The 18,823-nt window shown below is 33.3% G+C and overlaps 1 protein-coding gene across 1 annotated transcript; it reads left to right on the top strand.

Moving 5' to 3' along the window:
* The first annotated feature begins 1,674 nt into the window (after nucleotides 1-1,674).
* On the top strand, nucleotides 1,675-17,780 carry LOC139515543 (uncharacterized). The gene is made up of 10 exons (XM_071305120.1): nucleotides 1,675-1,820; nucleotides 5,325-5,425; nucleotides 9,382-9,472; nucleotides 9,897-9,985; nucleotides 12,172-12,245; nucleotides 13,533-13,619; nucleotides 13,919-14,424; nucleotides 14,606-14,857; nucleotides 16,229-16,282; nucleotides 17,190-17,780. Exons 1-10 carry the CDS (start codon nucleotides 1,713-1,715, stop codon nucleotides 17,748-17,750), a joined length of 1,923 nt encoding a protein of 640 aa, XP_071161221.1. The 5' UTR covers nucleotides 1,675-1,712; the 3' UTR covers nucleotides 17,751-17,780.
* Nucleotides 17,781-18,823: the final 1,043 nt, after the last annotated feature.

Genomic DNA, 18,823 nt, shown 5'->3' with positions numbered 1-18,823 from the left:
TCAGAAGAGAATTAATTGCGGAACAAAATAAGCTAAAAATATAGATAGGTGATTGGGAGCTCCTTTGCGGGGAAAGGCCGCATTGATATTATTTGGGTCTCAAATCGAAAGAAAAAAATCTAGAATCTGCTTATTGTTTGGTAAATGATATTTGATGGAATCTTGCCAATTGATTGCATGTAAATTAAAATCATAAGTATATGTTATCGCCTTAAGAATGTACTTAGGTGAGGTTTTGGAATTTGTGTCAGATTTTTTAATCCGTTTTTTTCCTACGATAAAATATTTTGCCCATAACACACAATTTTCTTTTCATAGAAGACTTTGATAGATCGTTGAAGGTCATTTACCAAAATTTAAGCAGATTATTGATTCAATTTCTTCGATTTGAGACCAAAAATAATACCAATGCAAATATAAGGTAAAAGTCCGAGCCAGTCTTTTCCGGCAATTTTTAAAACTCAAATATCGTCAAAAAGAGGTCCATAACCTATAGATATTTTTAGCTTATTCTGTTCCTTACCTCATCCTCTTTCGATTTATAGGATCAATTTTAAATTCTTGATTTTTTTAAATCTCACCTTATATAACAAAAAGAAGATCTATGTGGTATGATTGCCAATGAAACAACCGATTACTCTCCACAAGCGACCAAATGACACAGAAATTTACAACAATAGGACCATCAATAATTGTGTCTGAAATGTTTAACACTCAGCTTGAGAAAGCAACTTGAAGTTTCTTTAAGTCGACATGAGAATAAAAACTGGAAGCATCAGTCTACAGGGAGATTGGTATCTGTATGATTTATTCGCTGGCCATCAAAGTGGACATCAGTTCTTGAGTTCATCTGTGTGAACAGTACATCAGTTCTTGAGTTCATCTGTGTGAACAGTACATCAGTTCTTGAGTTCATCTGTGTGAACAGTACATCAGTTCTTGAGTTCATCTGTGTGAACAGTACATTAGTTCTTTGATTTTTGTCAAAATCAAAAGACAATCCCTGAACAAAGAAGTGATCCTCGAAACATTCATATTTTTTCTAGGCAATTAAAAATATTTTAGTGACAATTGTAAATCCTTTTATTTAACGATATCGGATATTCGATTTACATCATTTAATTGTTTTCTTTATATTTTGAATACATTATCTGATTTGCAGAAGATTTTTAATATCCTTCTTCCGTTAACACCCATATATCACAACCACTGATAATAATCATGCTAATAAATAACAAAAAAGAGTAAATTGCAATACCCGTGACACGACAGAGCCGAGGGCTGGTTGAATAACAACCATTTAATAATATTTATCATATACAAATTACGAATCAAATCGAAATGTCATCATAGAGTATATATATTACAATAAACACAATCATTTGTAAATCAATCAATCTCTTAATGCATGATACAAAATATCAAAAAGCATCATCATGGATGTAAAAATTAACGTGACCTATCGAGTAGACCCTGTCGTGCCGAATGATTTAACCGTCTGGCGTCAAATCACACAAAACACTTTACCTAAAACGCCATCTATGGACAGACAATTCAGAAGAAAATAATTTCATTCTAATAAAATCAACCGACTGAAATTATATTAAAAGGAACAAGATTTGCAATTAAAAAAAATAATTAAACTTTCCGTACCCTAGCAGGTCCAAACTCTGGTTTTTAGTATATCCCAATAAAGGGAAGTTATTCTGTAAATGTACCAAATGTCAACCTGTGCACATGTGTGCTCATTTGAAGGCTGCGAAAAGACGTTTTCAAGGAAAGATAGATTAATTATTCATTTGAGAACACACACAGGAGAGGTATACTTTGACTCGTGGATTTAAATTTTAAAAAATCCAGCACTTATATCTTCTTCTTCTTCTTCTTCCCGGTTACGAGTCGAACTCTATAAAAGTGTAATTGACTCGGGCGCATCTCAAACAGACAGGAGGCCACTCCTCTCTGGCCAAAAGTAAAAGTCCAGGAAAATCTGGATGGTATTTACAATAAAATATGCTTAATTACAACTATATACACTGGTTCTCCTGCTGTCTATTTGAGGTGTGGTTGGGTCCAGGGGATGATGTTCACTCTGGCCCTGAAGTCCTCTAGTGATCCGGACTCCACTACTGATTCTGGGAGTTTGTTCCACTCTCTTGTTGTTCTCGGGAAGAAAGAGTGATAGAAGACGTCTCTCTTCACTCTTGTCTGTCTAAATTTGTGATTGCCCCTGGTTCTACTGTCCCCTGATGCATAGTACTTGGCTGGGTCAATGGCAATCATCTGGTGTTGAGTCTTGTAACACAGCACAAGACTCTGTTTCCATCGTCTGTGCTGCAGAGATTCCCATTCAAGTTGGTCCAGAAGCTTTGTGACACATCCTGGAGAGTTGTCCTGGTATATATATTATAATTTGACAATAAATGTGAATGACATAATTTTACACCAACAGGCAAGAGGGGGGATAGGACCTTTATCAGGACTCCGGGATCGGGTGTTTTAAAGCTCGGGATTTCGGGATTGACCCTTTCGGGATCCGGGAATTCTTTCTTCGAATTTCGGGACCTCGGGATTTCGTGTTTTTTAAGCCCGGGATTTCGGGATGCCGTGTTTTTAAGCCCGGGATTTCGGGATCAGGACCCCTCCTACCCTCCCTCAGGCAACACTGGCAGTGACGTAGCTTGCATGTATGCTCAGATGCTCAAGCATCTACATCATTTTGATAAAAAAAAAAAAAAAGAGGGAAAAAAAATTTAAAAAAAAATGTGTTCGTAGGAGTTAAACTCGTATATATTCAAATGTAACAAGAATGGAGATATGAGGATAACGTCCAATCATCTCTAAAGCAGTATGAGCGGTCTTTTATGTATGATCAATTTGTTTATGTAAACAAGATGTATCAATCGCAGAAACCTGTTCTGACTTTCTGACTTTTTTCGTGAAAAGTCTATGTCGTCAGCTACGGCAAGCCCAGACAGAGGATGATGACAGGCAGATCCGTGGAGATGTCTCATCTGAAATAGTGCCAAGCGGAGATATGGCTTCTACATCTGACGTAGCAACGTTACTAACAACTAAACCACCATTTATATCCTGATATCGTTTCCTCTGACATGAAAGACGACGTCATAAAAACGTGAATTTTGTAATAGTGTGTGATCATTCATGGGCTTATATATACCCGTTTCCGTCTAGATACAAATAATAATTTTTCAATAAAAGAAGAGCCAATGCCCCCCATATTGCAATTTTTTTTATCTATCCAAGAAGCAAGGACAATAACTAAAAATGATATCTAAAGAGAAATAAAAGCTTCAGAGCAAATGCAATGGGATTTCCATTATAATTTTTATTTCAAAGGGGCATACCCGGTTAAAAATATTTGATCAGGACTTATTTTTGATAGTGTCAAAGACATTGTTGATGATTTAAGTTTCATAAAAATCTGGCAAGAATTATACACATGCAAGTGCCAACAAGACCGAACAGACGGAGGGACGGACGCCCGACATTTCCATGTCCCCTCCAACGCGTTAAGCGAAAGAATAATCACTATATTCCGAAATTCCGGCATATACAGAATTGCCGCTGTAATGGATCCGTTTTTGAGATGTCAAATATAAGATTTTGTGGAAACTTTTACGTCAAATGTTTATCATGTTTATGAATTGAATGATGGTAGTTTTGAGAAAACAATAAAATTATGTTGGAAATATATGAATGGGTAGGTACTTTGAAATTACATAAAAAATATAACAATTGTCGGATTCTGGGGGAGTATACATGCAAATAGGAAATGTCCCAAAAAAATATATAATTTTCTGCATAAAAAGATCTCCAAAATTTGTTCGCCTCGCTACGCTCGCCGACAATTTGGCATCCACATCATTTCAATCCTGGCTACGCCACTGACTGGCAACACTAACTGTAACACTAACACTTACAGTCAGAGCTCAGACATGTCACAAGTATAAATAATGCTTAATCTACTTTTGATTCTACATTTGTAGGTTTCCAAATTTGTCTCCCTTTAATTTAAGACAAAATAATGATTTCAGTAAGTGTTAAGTGCAAATATAGACTATAGTGACAAATTCAATGAAGAATAATATGAAGGCACTAGAAACTATTCCTAGTAACACCGATCCATACAAGAACTCTTTCTTTGTCAAGAGCATACTTCACTGGAACCAACTGGAAGACCGTATAGTATGCACAGATACAGTTGAGAGCTTCAAGGCTGCCCTCCAACACCGTCAATAGGTGTCTCTCTCTCCCATAGAGTAAAAGCAAGAATTGGTGTCTTCAACCTATACATACAGATACAGATACAGAAGCAAAGAATGTTTGACCTGCTTTTAAAAGTTGCAAATATGCATGGACTCCTTCAGGCTACAAGTCGAAAAGTTGCCAAAATTGATCAACTTCAAGACCCAAGCATATTTATGAGTTAGTCAAGCATAAAATTATGACAACATTGAAAGACAATGATTTGTCTTCTATAGAAAAAATATGTATGTTCCGCCAAAAATTCTCTCTCCTATACCAGACGCAAAAAATGGCTTCAGTGTTAATATGACAATCTACAAAATGTAGGAAGATATCACAAAATAGCCTTTCAAGATTTCATAACTATTTGGACTATGCAATACTCAATATGTTTAAAGAGTCACATTATTTGCATTAATTAAAAAACCTCTCACTTATTTCTGAATGTACATGTACAACACAACATTAGTAATGGACTGAAATGAACACAACTATATTATTGTTACTTTTGTGATTAATCTGTTCCTTACCCAACCAAGCATTCCAGCAATAGACCACTTTCCAGTTCATCCGTCACTGGAAAAAAATTGTCAATTATACACGCCTTTATGACATCATTTACCAGATAGAGGGGGTCGCCTGTATCCCTGCACTATTTACGTTCATCAAACGTCTTAGTGATCGTCATTGTGCAGGATAAACTAGAAATAATGGTTGTTCTGTAGGTACTTAATGACAATTCCCTAATGACAGCAATACTGATTGTCAATTTTGAGAATTCAATTTGCCGAATTATTAGTACAATATAAAATTATAGTTTTCCAACCACTCGCTCAACATTGGAATGGAAGTGACGACGCCCCTAAACACACTAATGACGTTCAGTAAAACCAGAGTTTTTGACGGAAATGCATTGAAATCGAAAGTTGTCTATTGGTGTCGAATGTAACAATATTTTTTTTGTTATTGTTACATTTCAACATAATTGCAGCCAGTGCTTTAAATTTATTTACATGAATTGTGATTAATTGTTGACCTTATTCTATTATTTCCAGAGACCTTACCTTTGTGAATGTGGTAAAAGTTATGCCAGATCAACTCACCTGACCAGGCACAAGGAAACCGTCCATGGTTCTACAGTGGTTCAGTCTTTGTTGTAAGTATTGACAAGTATTGATATAAACACTTTTGAAGGTTCAGAAATGCAGGGGATAAGTCTATACCAATACAATTGCGTACATCTTATTCTTAACTCACTGATCACAAATCTGGAGCTTAAGTTAGAATGTAAAGGGTTCGTGTGTCCTGGTTTTAATCAGTGGCTGGAAAAGCATGTAGATGAATTATATATACTCTAAATACAGTAATTTTGGCTATCTTTTTTATTGCAAAAATATAGTAAGTTACAGAACAGACATTGCAAAAATAAAAAAAATTACATTTAAAAATTTAATAACATTATTTGTAAGCATTATTTACAGAAATTGCACAAAATAATCCCATAATTTCAGTATTGCAATAATAATAAGTGTATGCAAAAAAATGTTGAACTTAGTTTTATTTATACAATCTATTTATGGTATAGTATTTTTAACAAGGTTTAGGTAAGAAGGTATGTGAAATGGGGCTTTGCCCTCCTAGGTAGATATACAGGTAGGTTTTATGTAGTATCAACAACAGATACTGTAAACCAACTTATTTTCGTAGATACTTTATTTCGCATTTAGCTTTAACTCATGCAATTCATGGTGAATTAATTTTTATACGACCGCAAAATTTGAAAAATTTTTCGTCGTATATTGCTATCACGTTGGCGTCGGCGTCGTCGTCGTCGTCGTCGTCGTCGTCCGGCGTCCGAATACTTTTAGTTTTCGCACTCTAACTTTAGTAAAAGTGAATAGAAATCTATGAAATTTTAACACAAGGTTTATGACCACAAAAGGAAGGTTGGTATTGATTTTGGGAGTTTTGGTCCCAACATTTTAGGAATTAGGGGCCAAAAAGGGCCCAAATAAGCATTTTCTTGGTTTTCGCACTATAACTTTAGTTTAAGTTAATAGAAATCTATGAAATTTTGACACAAGGTTTATGACCACAAAAGAACGGTTGGGATTGATTTTGGGAGTTTAGGTTTCAACAGTTTACGAATTAGGGGCCAAAAAAGGGCCCAAATAAGCATTATTCTTGGTTTTCGCACAATAACTTTAGTTTAAGTAAATAGAAATCAATGAAATTTAAACACAATGTTAATGACTACAAAAGGAAGGTTGGTATTGATTTTGGGAGTTTAGGTCCCAACAGTTTAGGAATTAGGGGCCAAAAAGGGACCCAAATAAGCATTTTTCTTGGTTTTCGCACCATAACGTTAGTATAAGTAAATAGAAATCTATGAAATTTAAACACAAGGTTTATGACCATAAAAGGAAGGTTGGTATTGATTTTGGGAGTTTTGGTCCCAACAGAATAAGGGGCCCAAAGGGTCCAAAATTAAACTTTGTTTGATTTCATCAAAATTGAATAATTGGGGTTCTTTGATATGCCGAATCTAATTGTCATTACTGTGTATGTAGATTCTTAACTTTTGGTCCCGTTTTCAAATTGGTCTACATTAATAAGGTCCAAAGGGTCCAAAATTAAACTTAGTTTGATTTTGACAAAAAATGAATCAGTTAGGTTCTTTGATATGCTGAATCTAAAAATGTACTTAGATTCTTGATTATTGGCCCAGTTTTCAAGTTGGTCCAAATCGGGGTCCAAAATTAAACTTTGTTTGATTTCATCAAAAATTGAATAAATGGTGTTCTTTGATATACCAAATCTAACTGTGTATGAAGATTCTTCATTTTTGGTCCTGTTTTCAAATTGGTCTACACTAAAGTCCAAAGGGTCCAAAATTAAACTTAGTCTGATTTTAACAAAAATTGAAATCTTGGGGTTCTTTGATATGCTGAATCCAAAAATGTACTTAGATTTTTTATTATTGGCCCAGTTTTCAAGTTGGTCCAAATCAGGATCTAAAATTATCATATTAAGTATTGTGCAATAGCAAGTCTTTTCAATTGCACAGTATTGCGCAATGGCAAGAAATATCTAATTGCACAATATTGTGAAATAGCAAATTTTTTTTTAATTAGAGTTATCTTTCTTTGTCCAGAATAGTAAGCAAGAAATATCTAATTGCAAAATATTGTGCAATAGCAAGATTTTTTTTAATTGGAGTTATCTTTCTTTGTCCAGAATCAACTTAAATCTTTGTTATATACAATATACAATGTATATTCACTTTTTACTACCAACTGATAAATTAAAATAATCTTCACCATTCAGTGATAACAAGCAGTTTTTTTTACATCTTATTTCCTTATCTTATCTAAAATGTTTTTAGATAATGTATGTTGGACATTTGCCAGACATGACTATGATGTCATTTTCTATTTTTATTTGCCAATAACTTTATGTAAATAACTTCATTGGAAATTTGCATAATATAAAATGTTGCTGATGAAGTTTTTTTTATTGTTTTATACAATAAACAATGTATATTCACTTTTACTACCAACCAATCTTTACCATTCAGTGATAACAAGCACTTTATATTACATTTTAATATTTTATGATGTATTTAAAAGAGTAGTTATTGTTGCAAACTCCATTAGAAATTTGAATTGATATCAGTTTTGGAAAAAGGGAAACAGGGATGTGAAAAAAGGGGGGGGGGTTAAATTTTTCTCATTTCAGATTTCATAAATAAAAAGAAAATTTCTTCAAACATTTTTTTGAGAGGATTAATATTCAACAGCATAGTGAATTGCTAAAAGGCAAAAATAAACTTTTAAGTTCATTAGACCACATTCATTCTGTGTCAGAAACCTATGCTGTGTCAACTATTTCATTTTAGATTTAGAAAGTTTGAAGAAGAAATCTTTAATTGTAAAATTTGTAAAATCTTGACATTTGTTTTGTGTAAAAAAAAAACCATGTAATGTCAAAAATTTGATCACAATCCAAATTCAGAGCTGTATCACGCTAGAATGTTTTGTCCATACTTGCCCCAACTGTTCAGGGTTCGACCTCTGCGGTCGTATAAAGCTGCGCCCTGCGGAGCACCTGGTTACAGTTTGCAAATTTACTTGATCTTATTAAACAAGGGAGAGCCAATTTTTAAATGTTCACGAAGATTTATATATATTCGCATTATTTTTTTTCTTCTCGCGAAAATTGCAAAAATTGGTTTACGTAAATTTAGTTGGTTTACAGTATTCAAGATCACAAAATCAAGCGGTAAATATTTGATTATATAAATAACTATTATCAGGGATCTAGTTGAAGCCAGTTCACATGACACATGATTATCTGTCTGAACCCACAATATTATCATGAACCTGTGTGTCATTGGGTCAAGTCCTGGTTATGCTAACTGATGCCTATTATCATCCATTTATAGGTGTGAGGAAGAAGGCTGTAACCAGACATTCTCATCAAAACAAGCTCTGAATAAACATATAAAAAGTTGTGTATTTAATATTTATAGGTGTGAAAAAGAAGGCTGTAACCAGACATTCTCATTAAAACAAGCTCTGAATAAACATATAAAAAGTTGTGTATTATTTATAGGTGTGAGGAAGAAGGCTGTAACCAGACATTCTCATCAAAACAAGCTCTGAATAAACATATAAAAAGTTGTGTATTATTTATAGGTGTGAGAAAGAAGGCTGTAACCAGACATTCTCATCAAAACAAGCTCTGAATAAACATATAAAAAGTTGTGTATTATTTATAGGTGTGAGGAAGAAGGCTGTAACCAGACATTCTCATCAAAACAAGCTCTGAATAAACATATAAAAAGTTGTGTATTATTTATAGGTGTGAGGAAGAAGGCTGTAACCAGACATTCTCATCAAAACAAGCTCTGAATAAACATATAAAAAGTTGTGTATTATTTATAGGTGTGAGGAAGAAGGCTGTAACCAGACATTCTCAACAAAACAAGCTCTGAATAAACATATAAAAAGTTGTGTATTATTTATAGGTGTGAGGAAGAAGGCTGTAACCAGACATTCTCATCAAAACAAGCTCTGAATAAACATATAAAAAGTTGTGTATTATTTATAGGTGTGAGGAAGAAGGCTGTAACCAGACATTCTCATCAAAACAAGCTCTGAATAAACATATAAAAAGGAGGCATGAAAAGAAACTGTATGAGGTAATATAAACCTATAAATACAAGTTGTATTTGAATAGTTATGGCCAAGCAAACTACATGTAAGACAAATAATGGCTAGATTTCAGGCACCAGTCAAATCCATGTCAGATTTAAGATTTACATCTTAGTAATTGTTAAAACCTGATCTTCCTGAAGTGTACAGTTTGTGATATCAATCCATCTGTTTATCCAGCTTTGTGAACCTTTGCTTGCAGTATCTCTTGTTTAAAAAAGCAAGATAAAAACCAACTAGACATTGAGATATGTGGCTTTAATGTTGATTGTTGGTTGCTTAATGTCCAATGGCAAATATTTCATGCATGTTTAAGACAAGTGGCATAAAATAAGACTAGATATGACATCTCAAATTCATTTCTAGACATTTATTTTTTGTTAAATTGTTTTTTTTATTTTTTTATTTCAGTGTACATTTAAAGGCTGTACGAGATATTTCCACAAGCATCAACACCTGAGTATACACGAGTACGAACATACAGATGTCAAACCATTTAAGTAAGTTAGCATCAACACCTGAGTATACATAAGTACCAACATACAGATGTCAAACCATTTAAGTAAGTTAGCATCAACACCTGACAATACATAAGTACCAACATACAGATGTCAAACCATTTAAGTAAGTTAGCATCAACACCTGACAATACCTAAGTACCAACATACAGATGTCAAACCATTTAAGTAAGTTAGCATCAACACCTGACAATACATAAGTACCAACATACAGATGTCAAACCATTTAAGTAAGTTAGCATCAACACCTGACAATACATAAGTACCAACATACAGATGTCAAACCATTTAAGTAAGTTAGCATCAACACCTGACAATACATAAGTACCAACATACAGATGTCAAACCATTTAAGTAAGTTAGCATCAACACCTGACAATACATAAGTACCAACATACAGATGTCAAACCATTTAAGTAAGTTAGCATCAACACCTGACAATACATGAATACCAACATACAGATGTCAAACTATTTAAGTAAGTTAGCATCAACACCTGACAATACATAAGTACCAACATACAGATGTCAAACCATTTAAGTAAGTTAGCATCAACACCTGACAATACATAAGTACCAACATACAGATGTCAAACCATTTAAGTAAGTTAGCATCAACACCTGACAATACATAAGTACCAACATACAGATGTCAAACCATTTAAGTAAGTTAGCATCAACACCTGACAATACATGAATACCAACATACAGATGTCAAACTATTTAAGTAAGTTAGCATCAACACCTGACAATACATAAGTACCAACATACAGATGTCAAACCATTTAAGTAAGTTAGCATCAACACCTGACAATACATGAATACCAACATACAGATGTCAAACCATTTAAGTAAGTTAGCATCAACACCTGACAATACATAAGTACCAACATACAGATGTCAAACCATTTAAGTAAGTTAGCATCAACACCTGACAATACATAAGTACCAACATACAGATGTCAAACCATTTAAGTAAGTTAGCATCAACACCTGACAATACATAAATACCAACATACAGATGTCAAACCATTTAAGTAAGTTAGCATCAACACCTGACAATACATAAGTACCAACATACAGATGTCAAACTATTTAAGTAAGTTAGCATCAACACCTGACAATACATAAGTACCAACATACAGATGTCAAACCATTTAAGTAAGTTAGCATCAACACCTGACAATACATGAATACCAACATACAGATGTCAAACTATTTAAGTAAGTTAGCATCAACACCTGACAATACATAAGTACCAACATACAGATGTCAAACCATTTAAGTAAGTTAGCATCAACACCTGACAATACATGAATACCAACATACAGATGTCAAACCATTTAAGTAAGTTAGCATCAACACCTGACAATACATAAGTACCAACATACAGATGTCAAACCATTTAAGTAAGTTAGCATCAACACCTGACAATACATAAGTACCAACATACAGATGTCAAACCATTTAAGTAAGTTAGCATCAACACCTGACAATACATAAGTACCAACATACAGATGTCAAACCATTTAAGTAAGTTAGCATCAACACCTGACAATACATAAGTACCAACATACAGATGTCAAACCATTTAAGTAAGTTAGCATCAACACCTGACAATACATAAGTACCAACATACAGATGTCAAACCATTTAAGTAAGTTAACATCAACACCTGACAATACATAAGTACCAACATACAGATGTCAAACCATTTAAGTAAGTTAGCATCAACACCCGACAATACATAAGTACCAACATACAGATGTCAAACCATTTAAGTAAGTTAGCATCAACACCTGACAATACATAAGTACCAACATACAGATGTCAAACCATTTAAGTAAGTTAAGTCACATGATAATTAAGTGGACGGTCAGTGAAGGAACAATGTGAATTAAGTTTTTTATCTTACATTAAACTTTTGATGTCGTCCTTAACCATTTTTGCACATAGACCTGGAACTTGGTGAAAAAGGGAAATAAATATTGCTTAAGTTATAACAATTGAAAATAATTGATAGATTGAATATTTACCTACATTTTATTACTAATATAAGGTACACATTTGATTTTTCTCATAATTAAACAACAAAAATAAAATTAGAGAGAAACTGCTTGTCTGCCTAAGAAAATGTATACTGAAGTATAATTTACATACTTTCCACAGGTGTATTTTTAAAGATTGTGAGAAACGTTTTTTGTTACCAAGTAAACTAAAACAACACATAAAAGTTCATTCAGGTATGTACATATGTATTCTTCCTCCAACAATTCTCTCACATACGGTAGTGAACTACTGTCTCTGTGTTCCGAATAAAATCTAGATTTAAATTGAGAACCACATTTGTGTGAGGCTAAAAGGAATTGATTGGAAATTTGTTTAACATGTGCAATTACTTTTTACTGTACATTTCACAAATATCTTAAAAACAAACATGTTTGATTTTGCAGTTTTATCTTATTTATATCTATGCAAAGTTGTGGCAAAAAAATGTGAATTAATTTACAATTCAGATTAATTTGTTTAATATTTTTCAAAGTATAACACAATAATAATTTCTCTGTTAATGTTAACTTACTATTTGTAAACTATAAAATATGTATGACTTATGAGATATTTGTAATGTATCCAAAATAAAGTCTGTAAATTTCCATTTGGAAGCACCAATGTACCAAGTTCAAAAGTTTAAACTGAAATCAGATAATAATCCTTACTCCTTATAATTAAGACTCAAGGTAATCTGATAGTTCCTAAGCCAAAAGCTGAACTATTTAAGAAATCCTTTCCTTATTCTGAATCAGTGTTATGGAATGGACTACCACACAAAATGCATAAAGCTCAAAACACTTTTACTTTTAAGCAAAGTACCAAGGAGTACCTAACACAATCTTGATAAGAAATGTTTTCTACAATGTATTTGTATATTTTTTATTTTATTTGATTTTTTGACTACATGTACATCTTAAACAACACTATATCTTATGTTAATAACAATACATTGAACTACATGACTGTAAATTAACTATGTGTAATTATCTGTTTTGATTGTATTGTAATTTGTATGTGAGGGCCTCAGGGAAGATTAGTTTATTGTAACTAACTGATTTTAAATATAATAAAATTGAGAAAGGAAATGGGGAGTGTGTCAAAGCGACAACAACCCGACCATAGAGCAGACAACAGCCGAAGGCCACCAATAGGTCTTCAATGTAGCGAGAATTCCTGCACCTGTAGGTGTCCTTCAGCTGGCCCCTAAAATATGTATACTAGTACCGTGATAATGGACGTCATACTAAACTCCGAATTATACACAAGAAACTAAAATTAAAAATCATACAAGACAAAGGCCAGAGGCTCCTGACTTGGGACAGGCGCAAAATTGCGGCAGGGTTAAACATGTTTATGAGATCTCAACCCTCCCCCTATACCTCTAGCCAATGTAGAAAAGTAAACGCAAAGAATTTATTATTTCAATGCAGTCTTTTTTACAAACCTTTATGTATACAAGTGTTTTTGGCTTATTTTAGGATATCAATGTAATCATGATGGATGTGCAGAAGTATTTGACACCTGGACTCAACTCAGACAACACAGATATCTACACCATCCTACATGTACGTAAATATAAAATCATAAACATTAACTCCTGTACATCTTCTTAATTTTTCTGAAACAGCAGATATCTGGAGCATCCTACATGTAAAAATAAGTTTATAAAATTTTGAAATCCTGAGCTCCTTCTGAAGCTGGATGAGACCAGATATATATATATATAATATCCTAAAGTATGTAAAAATAAGTCCATAAAATAAGTTCTTAAAAGTAAATACACGAGCAATTCCTTAACTTGCTCAAACAACCAATTTACAGCATCCTACATGTATGACTCCAAGGACTTTTTATTTAATTTTAGTGCACATATGTACAGAATGTGACAAGACATTCACAAAGAAGAATGCTTTACAACAACACCTGAAAAGTCATTGTGAAGAGAGGGAAGTCTACACATGTCCTAGACCTAACTGTGGTAGAACTTATCTAGAACAGAAGAATTTAACAGCTCACATCAAATCTTATCATGAAGGACACAGATTCTCTTGTCAATACGAAGGCTGTGATAGAAACTTCTCCACTAAAGTAAGTACTGTATGTCCTAGACCTAACTGTGGTAGAACTTATCTAGAACAGAAGAATTTAACAGCTCACATCAAATCTTATCATGAAGGACACAGATTCTCTTGTCAATACGAAGGCTGTGATAGAAACTTCTCCACTAAAGTAAGTACTGTATGTCCTAGACCTAACTGTGGTAGAACTTATCTAGAACAGAAGAATTTAACAGCTCACATCAAATCTTATCATGAAGGACACAGATTCTCTTGTCAATATGAAGGCTGTGATAGAAACTTCTCCACTAAAGTAAGTATGGTATGTCCTAGACCTAACTGTGGTAGAGTAGAACTTATCTAGAACAGAAGAATTTAACAGCTCACATCAAATCTTATCATGAAGGACACAGATTCTCTTGTCAATATGAAGGCTGCGATAGAACCTTCTCCACTAAAGTAAGTACGGTATGTCCTAGACCTAACTGTGGTAGAGTAGAACTTATCTAGAACAGAAGAATTTAACAGCTCACATCAAATCTTATCATGAAGGACACAGATTCTCTTGTCAATATGAAGGCTGCGATAGAACCTTCTCCACTAAAGTAAGTACGGTATGTCCTAGACCTAACTGTGGTAGAACTTATCTAGAACAGAAGAATTTAACAGCTCACATCAAATCTTATCATGAAGGACACAGATTCTCTTGTCAATATGAAGGCTGTGATAGAAACTTCTCCACTAAAGTAAGTACTGTATGTCCTAGACCTAACTGTGGTAGAAATTATCTAGAACAGAAGAATTTAACAGCTCACATCAAATCTTATCATGAAGGACACAGATTCTCTTGTCAATATGAAGGCTGCGAGAGAACCTTCTCCACTAAAGTAAGTATGGTATGTCCTAGACCTAACTGTGGTAGAGTAGAACTTATCTAGAACAGAAGAATTTAACAGCTCACATCAAATCTTATCATGAAGGACACAGATTCTCTTGTCAATACGAAAAGGCTGTGATAGAAACTTCTCCACTAAAGTAAGTACTGTATGTCCTAGACCTAACTGTGGTAGAACTTATCTAGAACAGAAGAATTTAACAGCTCACATCAAATCTTATCATGAAGGACACAGATTCTGTTGTCAATACGAAGGCTGCGATAGAACCTCCACTAAAGTAAGCACTGTTTGTGGTTGAATTCTTTTTATGCCCCCCACTATAGCATAGGGGGCATTCAGTTTTACCCTTGTTGGTACATACTTCCCAAAATTGGTTTCCAATCTCTTTATTTATATTTGCCTCACTTAAATGTTATGAAACTTATACATAATGCTTATTACACAAAACACAAATCAAGCTTGAATTTTGGTGTCATCACTTTAACTGTTTAAGAGTTATGCTCCTTTTCAAATGAAAAAATTGCTAAATTTTTGGTTTCCATTTTCTTACTTTAGCTTGCCTCATCAAAATGTTATGAAACTTATACACAATGCTAACTGGAGATTCATTAATATTCGTTGGATACCAATTTTCGTGGATTCCATGGGTACAGGTTAACCACGAATTTAAATGTTCAACAATTTACAATTTTTATATATGCTTTGTATGCAGAAATTGGCAAAACCACCAAATCAAATATCCACAAAAATGCAAATTTTCGTCAATCCACGAAAATCGCTACCAGCAAAAATAAATGAATCCACAGTATTTATTACCACAAAACACAGATCAAGTTAGAATTTTGATTGCGTCACTTTTATCATTCTAGAGTTATGCCCCTTTGCAAATGGAAAAATTACTGAATATTCCATTTCTGTTCTCTAACTTTATTTTTGTTATTGTCACTATTCAAATGAATTCATTGAAAATCATTAGATATAAAATGGTTCAATGTTTCAAGCTTTATATTTAAAAAAAAAAGTGTTATGTTGTCAGAGATGATATAGAAAGCTAATGTGGAAATTATAAAAAGAAAAAAAAAAGAAAGAAACCTACTCATTGAACTTGTCAAATTATGAAACATTCTTATAAAAAGATGATTTCTTAAACACACAAAAATGAGATATCTATATCCTCTTAAAACAGACTGTTATGACAAATAATTTGATTTTGTATTTCAGCAAAAGTGTCAGAAACACACCCTCCTACACCAAATAAAAGGCACACTTCCTAAGGTTAGTATAGAGTTGTGAGATTGGGGATCTTGAAAATTAGGATAGGTTCTGTTTTTAGTTTAACATAGGTCAAAAACAAGGAACACATCACCTGCATAGTCCCGAGTGTCCATCATAACTTGACCACAAAACTTGCTAACAGTAAATGAAAAACACAGGGTCAAACATAAACAGTAGTCATTTAAGATTACCAAATTGTTTTGTGTTTTCAATTCTGTTCATTTTCTTTTTGAATTTATGGTTCTTCCAGAATTATTATTGTGACAAATTTTTTTCATTTTTTTTTTATACCTGTCGACTGACATTAATTTTTGCCAGCCTAATCCAGGGATTAAACAGCTCACCTGAGATTTGTTGATGACCCGCCCTGGTAATCAAATTACTAAGCATTTCAGAATTGTTTTTTGTTTTCAACTATCTTGTTTTATGAGCCTTTTAAGGTCCAGATAGCAAAATTTCATTGTGAAATACATTAAAAATTTCTAGAAATTAATCAGAGTCATAAAAAATCACTGTAGGCCAAAAGTTAATAATCTAAGACAGGGCATCAGTTAATTTGTTTCTAAACAATATTAATCTAAAATACTTGAATGATACTCATTGAAAACCCACACCTGCATTAAACCATTTGATAACTCTTTTTAATTTCTTTAAAACGTAAAATTTGCATGAATCATCCTTGAATCAGTCTGCAAAATTTTCATGAATTTCATCTTGTTCTTCTATATATTTCTCCTGGAATAGGAGTACCTCCACTATTAGTTATATTAAAGAATATAATCTCCATCAGTTTTAATAAAAGAAATAATTAAAGTCAAGTTCAAGACCAAAGTTTGGGAAAATGTAAACCTAGTCCTTTTAATGCATATTTTGTTGACAAAGATTACAAAAGAAAAATCTTTTTCAGAAAAAAAGTAGAAAAGGAGTAAAAAAGAAAAGCTGTGCTGCATCAGTTACTGGAATCGATCCTAAATTAATTAAATGTGAATCAATTGAAGATCGCATTTGTTTATCAGAAGCAGAGAGTGCTCATGAGGAAGAACAGAAACAGACAGGTCATGTGACAGGAAGTGTGCAATATTTGACAGAATCTCATCTCTGTATATCTAAGGCTGGTGTACATGAACAACAATTGCCAGGAAGAAAGACTGTAAATTTAAAAATCAGTAAAAACAATGAAGGACTTCTACTCAATGAAAGCATTATCAATATTGACATTTTGAATAGACATACAAAAGATGAACTTATTGAAAAAGGTGTTGAAACTAACAATGAAAATACAAACTGTTCCAAACAGGTAGATGCAAATGCTGAAAAAGTTTATAATATCCCAGTGATAGCCAGTAGTGATCATGCAGAACTGTTTGGGGATTCACAGATGAGTTCTGGATTATGTATAGGGGAAAATTGTTCCAATAACACTGATGATTCTCATTATGATTTATATCAAAGAAGTGTTTGTTCATGAATTATTCTTGATGAATAAAATTCAAGCTTATTTGTTTTAATGATATATTTGAAACAGGTGACTAAATAAAAGCAAAGCATAACATTATTGTAATCAACACCCCTTTGACCAAATAATCTGTAGTAAAGTGTTTTTATGCTCCATTGACAAAAGTAGAGGGCCAATTATATGTTTTCTGTTCTGTGGGTCTGTTTTTATGCTCCATTGACAAAAGTAGAGGGCCAATTATATGTTTTCTGTTCTGTGGGTCTGTTTTTATGCTCCATTGACAAAAGTAGAGGGCCAATTATATGTTTTCTGTTCTGTGGGTCTGTTTTTATGCTCCATTGACAAAAGTAGAGGGCCAATTATATGTTTTCTGTTCTGTGGGTCTGTTTTTATGCTCCATTGACAAAAGTAGAGGGCCAATTATATGTTTTCTGTTCTGTGGGTCTGTTTTTATGCTCCATTGACAAAAGTAGAGGGCCAATTATATGTTTTCTGTTCTGTGGGTCCATCATTCCAGTACATGTATAAAGTTAAAGTTTTGGTTCAAGGTTGTTTGAGGTCACATGTAAATTAGTAAATATGACGGACTCTCAGATGTCATGTTCTTTGTCAAAGTGTGATGGTGTTTTTCCTGATGTGGGATCTATATGATGATAGTAGGCTAGTTTTAAATCACAATAACTGTTTTTTTCATTAGTTCGTACAAATTAAATGTATATAAATTTGCATTCATTATTATACCCCACGCAACGGGTTGCGGAGGGTATAATGTTTTTGACCCGTCCGTCAGTCCGTCAGTCCTGTTTCTTGTCATCGCAACTCCTCTCAAACCACACAACAGAATTTCACGAAACCTTTTCATATAATAAGGACATACTATGTAGTTGTGCATATCGACGGGAAATTGCGATTCAATTTTTTTTCTAGGAGTTACGCCCCTTTGAACTTATTTACTTTAATGTACTACTGCAACAGTTTGTCATCGCAACTCCTCTCAAACCACACAACAGAATTTCATGAAACCTTTTCAGATAATAAGGACATACTACGTAGATGTGCATATCGACAGGAAATTGCGATTCAAT

This window comes from Mytilus edulis, chromosome 3 (assembly GCF_963676685.1).
Source record: "Mytilus edulis chromosome 3, xbMytEdul2.2, whole genome shotgun sequence".
NCBI lineage: Eukaryota > Metazoa > Mollusca > Bivalvia > Mytilida > Mytilidae > Mytilus > Mytilus edulis.
Note: the sequence above shows the minus strand (reverse complement) of the source record. Positions and strands in the feature narration are given on the sequence as shown.

Coding starts and splice junctions, on each gene's coding strand:
- LOC139515543 (XM_071305120.1), top strand. CDS start 1,713: ATGTACCAAATGTCAACCTGTGCACATGTGTGCTCATTTGAAGGCTGC. Junction 1,821..5,324: donor TGAGAACACACACAGGAGAG/GTATACTTTGAC, acceptor TATTATTTCCAG/AGACCTTACCTTTGTGAATG. Junction 12,246..13,532: donor ACACATAAAAGTTCATTCAG/GTATGTACATAT, acceptor GGCTTATTTTAG/GATATCAATGTAATCATGAT.